Source organism: Marmota marmota, unplaced genomic scaffold (assembly GCF_001458135.2).
Source record: "Marmota marmota marmota unplaced genomic scaffold, marMar, whole genome shotgun sequence".
Taxonomy (NCBI): Eukaryota; Metazoa; Chordata; class Mammalia; order Rodentia; family Sciuridae; genus Marmota; species Marmota marmota.
Genome location: NW_026000142.1, coordinates 11,090,121 through 11,101,445, shown reverse-complemented (window position 1 = coordinate 11,101,445; position 11,325 = coordinate 11,090,121). Strand labels below are relative to the sequence as shown.

At 32.7% G+C, this 11,325-nt stretch overlaps 1 protein-coding gene across 2 annotated transcripts in view; it reads left to right on the top strand.

Annotated features, from left to right (window-relative positions):
- The window catches only part of Tfec (transcription factor EC), a 173,495-nt gene that overhangs the window by 130,895 nt on the left and 31,275 nt on the right, over positions 1-11,325 (top strand). For both annotated transcript variants that reach the window (XM_048786017.1, XM_015488266.2), the window contains one exon: positions 8,578-8,829. In XM_048786017.1, the coding sequence (XP_048641974.1) occupies positions 8,578-8,829 (252 nt within the window). The remainder of the gene's footprint in view (positions 1-8,577; positions 8,830-11,325) is intronic.

Genomic DNA, 11,325 nt, shown 5'->3' with positions numbered 1-11,325 from the left:
AGAGAGAGAGAGAGAGAGAGAGAGAGAGAGAGAGAGAGAGAGAATCTCCTAAAATCATATGTCACTGTTGTTTCAACTGCTATTATCAGAGAACAATACCTGACTTCTTCTATGTCCTGTGCTATTTTTTCATGGATTTCCAGTAATTCTCTTAGTGGACAGAATTCCTGCACTTATTCTAATCTAAAAACAAATAGAAAAAGGAAACAGATGAAACTCATAGATACATACGTTTTATATTTGTGATTATATTTTTCTAAATATTGTGTTTCCTGTAATTCAGAGATGGCTTTTTTTCCTTCTTGATCAACTCTTTTTAGCTCATTGTTCTTGAAATGAATTTATGTGATTCTACTCTTTCTTAAATACTTTTATTTATTCATTAACCTCATTGTCCCTGGTTCTTTTAATACATCTAACCCTCTGTTAAACTTTTACCAAAGACTTCATTTTTTAGAGAAGTTCAAAGCAAGATTGTCGCAGGTACTGAGATTTCCCATATATTTCCTACCCTGTACTTGCACAACCTTCCGCACTGTTGATATCCCCACCTGAGTGGTACATTGGTTAGAAGTGGTGAACCTACACTGATGTTTCGCCCTCACCTGAAGTCAATAGTTAAGGGTGTGCTTTTGGTACTGTATATTCCATTGTTTTGAAAAATATATAATTATGTTATCCACCATTATAGTATCATACACATAAGTTTAATTGCTTTGAAAATCCAATCCTTCCCACATTTTAACCTATGGAAAACACTGATCTTTATAGTTTTGCCTTTCCCAGAGAGTTATATAGTTCACACCTTAGGAAGCACTTTTAAAGATTGGCTTCTTTCATTTAGAAACATGAACTTCAGTTTCCTCCACATCTTTTTGTAGCTTCACAACTCAATTCTTGTGGTTCATAATCCAGTTCCATTGTTTGAATGTTTTATAGCTGATTTATCCACATGCTAGGAAGAATATCATGTTTGCTTCCAAGATTTTGAATAAAGCTGATATATAAATATCCATGTGTGGGATTTTTGAGTGGACATGTTTTCAATTCATTTGTATAGATAACAAAGTTGCAATTGGTTGATTGTATAGTAAAAGTATGGTTAGTTATATTAAAAATTGCAAAATTGTCTTTCAAAATACCTGTACCAATTTTGCATTTTGACAAGCAATGAATGAGAATTCCTCTTGCTCCATATTCTTGCCAGCATTTGATGATGTCAGTAGTCCAGATTTGGCCATTCTAATAGGTGTGCTATGGTATATTATTGTTCTTTTAATTTGCATTTACGTGATGACATAAGATGTAGAACATTTTTTTTCACATGCTTATTTGTCAATTGTGCATCTTCTTTGTTGCAATGTCTGATAAGGTCTTTGGTTCATTTTTTATGTGGTTGTTGACATTTTTATTGTTGAGTTTTAAGAATTCTTTAAACATTTTGAATCATAGTTCTTTATCACATGCATATTTTCTTTTAGTCTGTGTCTTGTTGTTTCATTCTTTAAAAAAATGTTTATTTATTTATTTATTTTAGTTATAGGTATATACAATACCTTTATTTTATTTTTATGTGGTGCTGAGGATCGAATCCAGTGCCTCACACATGCTAGGCAAGCGCTCTACCTCTGAGCCACAACTCTCTGAGCCCAGCCCTCTTTTCATTCTTTTTGACAGAAACTTTTGTTAAGCAGAAAATTTTAATTTTAATGTAGTCTAGTTTAATAAACTTTTCATTGTTTTTAAAAAAGTTTAGACCATACCAAAGGTCATTTATGTTTTCTACTATGTTATCCTAAAGGAATTTTATACTTTTTATTTTTACATGCAGATTTGTGATTCATTTTAAGTTAATTTTTATGATGTGGTTAGGATATGTAGTTAAATTTCCATTGCTGTGACAAAAGACCCAAGAAAAATCAGCTTAAAGAATGACAGCTTTACGTTGGCTCCAGTTTCACAGGTTTCAGTCTAAGGTCACTTAGCTCAATTGCTTTTGGGCCTGTGGTGAGAAAGTACGTTAATGCAGAAGTGTATGACAGAGGACATCTGTTCACCTGTGGTGGCCAGAAAACAAAGAGAGAGCTCACTTTTATAATAAAATCTGTTTCTTAAGCTATGCATTTGTAAATGGATAAATCCATTCATGGGATCAAAGCTCTCATGATCCAATCAGCTTCCCCAAATCCCATCTCTGAATACTATGCCCTGGGAATAATGTCTTCAACACACAAGACTTTGGAGGACACTTAAACCCAAACATAACAGTATATGCCTAGATAAACTTATTTTTGTATGTGTATATCCTCTTGTTCCACAACATGTTTGCTCCATTGTACTGACTTTGCTCCTTTGTCAAAGACAGTTTACTGCATTTGAGTGTCTCTATTACAGAGTCTCTATTCTATTCCTTTCACCAATTTGTCTCTATTGCTAGTACCACATTGGCATGATTACTGTAGTTTCATAGTAAGTCACCACTTCTAACCAATGTACCACTCAGGTGGTGATATCAACAGTGCGGAAGGTTGTGCAAGTACAGGGTAGGAAATATATGGGAAATCTCAGTACCTGTGACAATCCAGTTGTTTGATGACGTGAGTTCAAATATCTTCTTACTGATTTTCTCCATGTTACATCCATCCATTTCCGATATAGACATGTTGAAGTCTTCACCTATAACAGACTCATTTCTTTTTCCTGGCATTTCTCTGTTTTTACCTTGAGTAACTTGTCATTCTGTTGTTAGGTGTCTTACATTAATCCTTAATGCATTAAGAACTGTACCACTTTCTGGTGTAATTTTTATTCCTGATAAATTTCCTTGCCATAGGATCTTCTCTGTCTGAAATTATTATAGCTATTCCTGTATTTTCATGTTAATGTTAATGTAACTTTTATATACATTTGCTTTTAATTCATATGTGCCTTTATATTTAAACTGTATTTCTTATTCTCTTTTCATTAGTACATTTAGATCATTGATTTTCACAGTAGTTGTTGATATAGTTGAATAAATATCTACATATTTATCACCATTTTTGTTATCCTTATTTTTTGTATATTTTTTTGTTTTCTATGCTTTTTGCAATACTTGTAGTTTTAATTGAGCATTTTATTATGATGTCATCTTTTCTCCCTTCTTAGTATATCAGTTATATTTATTTTTAAAGCCTTTTTTTAGTGGTTGCCCTAGGGTTTACAATATACATTTATAAATAATAAAAATTTGCTTTCAAATAAAGCAATTCATGGGTAATGCAAATACTTTATAATAACAAAATAACACTAGTATTTTCCTCCTAATTCTTGTATCATTGCTTTTGTTCACTTATTTATAAGAATATATAAGCATATGCATATATATTGATATATACATAAGCATATGCATATATATGATATAGGCATATGTATGAAAATACATAATATATTACTGCTATAATTATTTTGAAAATGTTGTGTGTTAAATCAATTAAAATAAGAAAACTAAAGATTTTATTTAATCTTCACTTGTTCCTTTTCTGATGGTCTTTTCTTTATGTACAACTGAGTTTTTGACCTATATCATTTGTATCCCTGCTAAATAACTTCTGTTAACACTTCTAGTTAGGCAGATCTATTAGCAATAAATTCCCTCAATTTTTGTTTGCTTGAGAAAATCCTTATTTTTTTTTCATTTTTGGAGGGAAATTTCACAGTAAAAAAAATTTAGGTTGGTATGTCTTAACATGTTAAATATTTTACCCTACTCTCTTTTTGCTAGCATGGTTTCTGAAGAGTAGTAAGATGTAAATTTTATCTTTACTCTTCTATAAGTGAATCATTTCCCTTCCCTGTCTCTCACTTTTTTCAGGACTTTTCGCTTTGTCTTTGATTTTTTTCGTACTTTGAATATAATACATGCAGTCATAACTTACTTGCTTCTTCCTTTCTTTTTCCTTTAATTTTTATTTTCTCTTATGTTTATCCTTGGGATTCTCTGAATTTTCTGGATCTGTACTTTTGTTTCTGACATTAATTTGGAGGAATTCTCAGTCATTACTGTTTCAAATTTATCTCTGTTCATTTCTCTTATTTTAATCCTTTGGTGTTTTCATTATGTGTGAGTTATGCCTTTTGTATTGTCCCACAATTCTTCAATATTCTCATTTTTTTTAAGATTTTATTTCTTTTTGTATTTTAGTCTTCCTTCTTTTCTTTCTTTCTTTCTCTCTTTCTCTCTCTCTCTCTCCCTTCCTTCCTTCCTTCCTTCCTTCCTTCCTTCCTTCCTTTCTGTCTTTCTTTCTTTCTTTCTGTTGAGGACCAAACTCAAGACTTTGCATGTGCCAGGCAAGTGCTCTACCACTGAGCTAAATCCCCAACCCCTGAATTTTGATTTTCAAGTTTTAGTTTAGAATCCTCAGGTTATGATTTTTTTTATTTAATTGTATTCCATCTACTGATAAACCTATAAAAGTCATTCTTTTTTTCCTGCTACAATTTTTGATCTCTAGCATTTCTTTTTAATTCTTTATTGGAATTTCCATTGCTCTATGTACATTGCCCGTGTGTTCTTGAATGTGGTCCACTTTATCCATTAGTACCAGTGGCATACTAACCACAGTTTTTAAAATTCCTAGACTGATAATTCCAATTTTCATGCTAAATCTGAGTCTGGGTTGGATGCTTTCTCTGTGTCTTCAAACAGTATTATTTGCCTTCTAGTATGCCTTGTAATATTTTTCTTAATAGGCAGATAGGATGTGCTGGGTAAAAAGGAAAAAAAAGAAAACTGTTATTAAGAGACTTTTAGTAATGTGATGGTAAGGGGTCAAGAAAGTGGAAGCATTACATACAGTTTTAGTTTGCAGCAAATTAAGGGACTAATTGTTTTCTGGATATTTGATTTGTTTATGGTTTTCTTTTTCTAAAATTTTTTATTTGTTCTACTTAGTTGTACACGACAGTAGAATGCATTTTAATTCGTCGTACACAAATGGAGTGCAAAGTTTCACTTCTCAGGTTGTACACTGCATAGAGATGCACCAGTTGTGCAATCATACATGTACCCAGGGTAATTATGTGCATCTCATTCTACCATCTTTCCTATCCTCTTAACCCCTCCTCACCTTCCCCTTTTGCCCAATCCAAAGTTCCTCAATTCTTCCCATCCTCCTACCCATAGATTAATATCCACTAATCAGAGAAAACATACAGCCTTTAGTTTTTGGGAATTGGCTTACTTCACTTAACATAATCTCCTTCAACTTCATCCATTTATGGCAAATGCCATACTTTTATTCTCTTTTAATGCCGAATAATATTCCATTGTGTATATAACTTTTATTTCAATGGTCTTAATCTATTTGGCGGTCCCATGGGACAAATCACAACCTCAACCTGCAGCAGCACTAGCCTTCTAGGTGAAGACTTTGATATTCTGAATATGATTTTTGGGTTCCAAAAACTTTGGATTCCCAAAGCTCTCTATGATCACCGTAGTACCTTCACACTGCATTCTAATTACTCTGTATTTCACTTATGAACTTCATACATACAAGAACATAATTTTTAAATTCCTGCTGTGTATCATTTTCTGGACTATGTATAGAAAACATGGCACTACAGCACTCATTAAAATAAATATAATTCTTGCCCTTGGAGAGTGCGTTTTCTTGATCCCTGTCCCGACTGTGACTTTATCATTAGCCATGTGAGAGCAGGTGCTTCTCCCTCTTCTTTCAATGTGCTGTATGTGCCCAGATGTTTTTGACACTCAAAAGAGGTTTCTTGATTAAGTGAATAAATAATTGCTATCAATCTATAATTTAATTTACTTTATTCAGTGAAATATGGGGATAGTCAGTAAAAGAAATGCAATAGATCTTTTTATATCTTTAGATCCCATGCAATTTAAAAGTGTTTTAAAATGGGATGTACATGGTTTAACTAGTGTTTCACACTGAGTTGTGCCATTGTTCTTATATAAGTCTGTGATAGCAAAGGTCAAAGATTTTCTGGGGAGTAGTGTAATCACATTTCATTGAATCTTACCTGTTCCATGAAGCTTTTAGAATCTTCTGCTCAGTTTTCAAATGTTGCATAGAAGCCAGGTGCAGTGACATATGCCTGTAATCCCAGTGGCTCAGGAGTTCAAAGCCAGCCTCAGGAAAAGCGAGGCTAAGCAACTCAGTGAGACCCTGCCTCTAAATAAAATACAAAAAGGGCTGGGGATGTGGCTCAGAGGTTGAGTACCTCTGAGTTCAATCCACAGTATAAAAAAATAAATAAATAAATATTGCATAAACAGGATCTCAGATTGCCCTTACTTTGCCTGCTAGGCCTTTGTAATTCTATATATGTAGCTAATAAACTAGTTAGAATTAGATTTGGTCTCATTTGTATTGTATCCTATGTCTGTACTGAATGGTCTGAACAGGAGATGGTAGTCTTGCTTTAAAAAGGGAAGTACCTGTGTGAGTTCTTTTTCATGAGTAAGATTTGTGATTATCTTCCAACTCCTTGTCTTATTTCATCTTGAGATTTCCATTCTTTTGCTACCTTGGTAGTACCATCTCTTTTTCCAACACCTGGCTTATTATCATTTTCTCTTCTAATATGTTTTTAGAAAAGCACTATTTTTGTGTCATCTTCATCTCATTGCATACACTACTAGACACTTCCTTTGTACTTCAATTATTTCAGTCATTGTAGGGCTTAGGAAGGCAATTTATGTATTGCAGTTCTACCCCACCAGTTGAGTAATAATAATGGACACATCATTTAACCTTTCTAAGTCTCAGTGGGTATACTAATAAACCCTATCTCCTAAGTTTATAAAAAAGATTACATAAAATAATACATGTAAATTGCTTAACACAGTACATAGTATATATTGTTTATTTTTGTTGTTTCTATAATTTATATTAACACTGCCTAATAGATTGTAAACTTCTCAAACCCTGATATCATCTCACAATTTTTCTTGTACTCCCTCATAGAACAGGAGAGTATGCACTCCAACAAATGCTTTTAGAGTCAATGGCTCAAGAGCAAAAAACGAATTAGCTAATAAATGCTGAAAATTTTGATTAATCATGCTTTTCTTATAAATTAAAGATATTTCCCATTTGTCAGTATGCAATATTCTTCAGCATTCAGTTACATAATGTAAAGATCATTCAGATTCATGAAACTGAAAGTGCTATCTATAATGCATATTTTGTAAATGTATACAGATTAAGATGGATTAACTTAAAACTGTAGGATAATCTAAATAGCTACCCTTAAAAAATTACCACTGGCATTTTAATGAAATGTTATTTTACAACTTTAAAGCTCATAGCAATATAATTAGTAATATGTGTAATCTTTATTACCAATCTTAATCTTTTTTATATGACTGAAAAATTATTTTATGGTAGTACAATTAAAATAATGCTAAAAATGTCAGCATAACAGAATTAAACTAAAGTAACTACGACAATATTGTACCCCAAACCAGCTAATTTAAATGCAAAATACTTTGTAAAGGCTATTTATCTGGGCTAATGCATGTTAAGGGATTTAAGGAGTAGTTTGTATAACTGAAATAAAAGGAAAAAAATAAGCACTGTACAGCAATCTTTACTATTGTTTAACATGAGGGAAACATTAAATAGGTTTATATATAGGCCACTTGAGGAAAATATATTAGAAGCCATATCACTACATAGTAAATATAAAGGCAACTGGCAAGCAATGCTGCATTCATAGGCTTTTAAAGGGAAAGCTTGAGATGCTTAAAATTGTCCTTTTACTGCTGATGGTACATTAATTATGACAACTAGACTGAAGATGCCCAGAATTTTACTGGTATGTTCTGTAGAATGGATTTCATAAAGACATAGCATTTGATGATTAGTGCATTACAGTGGTCAGATTTTTTTCCTGAATCTGTTTATATGTCAATTCATAAGAATGACTCTGCCAATTCATTGTTACTATAGGTTAGAACACAGAGAGATTAAAAATAATAATTGTACAAAATAAAACTAGGCTTAGTGTACAAACTTTAGAGGGAAAAAGTAGCAAAATTCACCTAGATTTTTACCATCCGCAGAGTATCACGCTTGATACTTGGAACATGAATTTATAGTTTCTCTTACCTGATAAATAATTTTGAATTTTCTTAATTAAAATGTTTTATTATATTACATAGAATATTTATGTGTAATTAAAGGAAGACCAGGAATATATATTATATATAAATCATGTATAATAGTGGATCAGATAGAGTTTTCTTGAATCATTTTAGGCCTTCCTCTTTTTAGATCCTCAAACAGAATTGTTGCTTTTATATTTGATCCTAATTGTTATAGTCATTTCTATAAAAAGATTGGTGAACATTGAAGGTATTTTAGTATAGCTTAAAAACTTATAGTTCTTAAAAACCATAATCCATTCAAATTGTATACAACTTAGGACAGAATCATAGACCATGGATCTGAGAGATACTAGATGTTGTAGTATTTATTGTTAGAACTCCACTACTGGAAGGAGGATTCTGATTTACCTGATGATGCACCACATTGTATTTGTTTGGTTTTGATTCTGTAGGTCCCAGCACACCTGGAAAGTCCTGCAAGACCTCAGCTACAGCGATCCCAGAAACAGCAAGTAAAACCCTTCATGACCCTTGACCACCAAATCGTCCACCAAACTCTCAAACAGTCACACCCTCCAGGGCCAAGCTGTGTGCTTCTGCCACAACATGGACTTACGAGTCCGGACAGTGATGCTGGCCTCCCAGGAAACCCACTCACTAAGTCACTAGCTCTTGGGAAAGAAGATGGCAGTGAGGAATGGCATGTATGTCTAGTGGCTGGTTGTGAAAACTGTGTCACCAGTGTTTGAGAAAAACACTTAAAGGAATTGCAATCAATATGTTTATAGTAAACATTCCAAATGCAAATTAACTTAACAGAAGTAATGCTCTAATTAATCTGTAATCATGCATTATATACATATTAGTTATTGTGCATAGTAAATTGCAATGATTCATTTTAAATATTTCAATTAGATACTAACAAGAGTCAAAATAGGCCCTAAGAGTAACATATGTTTATAAGATTTAACTTTAATTTTATAGATTTCCTGAGTAACTTCTGTTGAAATACTTGTCAATAGTTATATTATCTTAAGTAACCACTAATATAAAACAGGTGCAACTTATTTAAATAGCAGTAAATTTGTGCTTTAAAAATATTCACTAGAATAAAATTAAAAATCTTATTGTACTTACTATTTCATGAAATTACATCTGGATTTATTTTTACTTTTTATTTTCAGTATATTAATGTCTATTTTTAAACATAATTGTCTACCACTTGCTAAATAATAGGAATTTAGTGGGGCTGAGGATAGAACATTCATAAGGTTTTATGGAGTTTATGTTTATTGTGACTTGCTTTTAAATGAATCTTCAAAAAAAAAACACTTAAGAATGAATGGAAATAGATCACAACTGGAACTTGAAAAAGCACTTTAATATCTCAATGTAGATAAACTACAATAACTGAGCTCTCTTTTCTTTTTCTTTGTCCCCCTTTGATTTGTTAGATGGAGCCATGTTCCTATGATCTCCCAGGATTAATCTCCCAATCTAAATTCCTGGTGATTACTGCTGATTTCAGGATGATACTTTTCAGCTATTAAGTCTATGGCCTCCAAGCACAAAAGAGCAGTGCTCAGAAATTCCATTATTTGAATCCAAATTATAGAGGAAGTTTTTTTAGACAAATTTTATATCAATCTGAAAAAGAGAAAATAAGGATCTGGTAGGTGGTTTAATGAAATATGAAACAACCACATATTAGGACAGTGTAAAAGTCAAAATGGAATGTAAATCTCTCCACATGTTTTTACTTGAAACTTTTTTGATAGTGGACACATAAAGAACTTTCCAAAAATACAATGTAGAACCAGATTCTCTATTCACTCTTCAGAGATTATAAAAATATGTGTTGGATGAAAATCATCATTTCTACGTTATTTGTTAGAACTACACCAATACAATTTATCTTACAACTACCTTTTATAAAGTTTATTTTCTTGTATGGAAGATGGATTTTTAAGGGAAAACAACATTTCCTAAGTACATGAATATACCAGTCATATGTAGGCAAACCCCCAAAATGTTCATGTATCTTATAAATCGTGCCTTTTAAATTTAGATGGATAAGCAATATATATGTCTCCAGAGGTTTTCTTAATTTTTTTTTGTATTGGGGATTAAACTCAGGGGCATTTATCCACTGAGCTACATCCCCAGACCTTTTAAAAAGTATTTTATTAGAGAGGGTCTCACTAAGTTGCTGAGGCTTGCTTCTGCCTCAGCCTCCTGAGACAGTGGAATTACTCCTAGCATGTTTTTTATTCCTTAGGCACACATCTTACTTTTGTCTTTATGATAAGTTTGTACATACACAGGAATTTTGTCTTTATTGGTCCTTTAGGTGTTTCCTGGGATGGGTTGAAAATCCTAAGAAAGAAATTCCTAGGGGCAATGTGAAAATGGCTGCAAAGAAAGTTTTCTGTTTTTTAAACAATTGTACTTTAAACTGTGTATACAAAAGTGCATTTTATAGCCATCATTAATGTTCATTTAATCATAATTTTATTTGTTCTTTAATCATTTTAATCGGTGTATGATCTCTAGCTTATCATGTACATATAGTACTCCCCCACCCCCTCAACCATCCACAGACCTACTATCTTTAATAAAGGAGGAACCCTGTGCTGTTGCCATTTCCTAATATCATTTGATTGTTGCTAGAAGTCCATGCCTCATAGCAGAAAATCTCTTTGTACAGAAATTTTAGTAGAGAACCACAACCTATTAGTTGTGGGGCCTCAGCCCTCAACCTTTCTCACCTGCATTTCTATACCTTGAAGACTTATTGATGTTAATGTTTTAAGAGTTCCAAACACAAAGCTCAGAGTGGGAGCTGTTACCACTCTTTGGTGTTTTTTCTAAGCATTGTCCTCCTATGACACCAGGGAAGATTTCTTTAATTCAAAGAAGACTTCAGAAATCATAGGCACCACAAGACTAGTCAGTGAAAAAGCATCCTTGGATTCAGGATATAGTGATTGAAATTAGTAATAACTTGGTTATTAAAGATCTCTGAGAGACATCAAATCAACAGAATGATTTTATAAGCACATGTCTTTCCAGGATACAATTCAAATTTGTACAGAGAACACATAGAGAATCTTCTACACTGGACCCTTACTCCTGGCATGAAGTTGTTAGTCAGCATCCCATGGAGTTCTGCCCTTCAGCCATATGAGATCGCTAGTGGT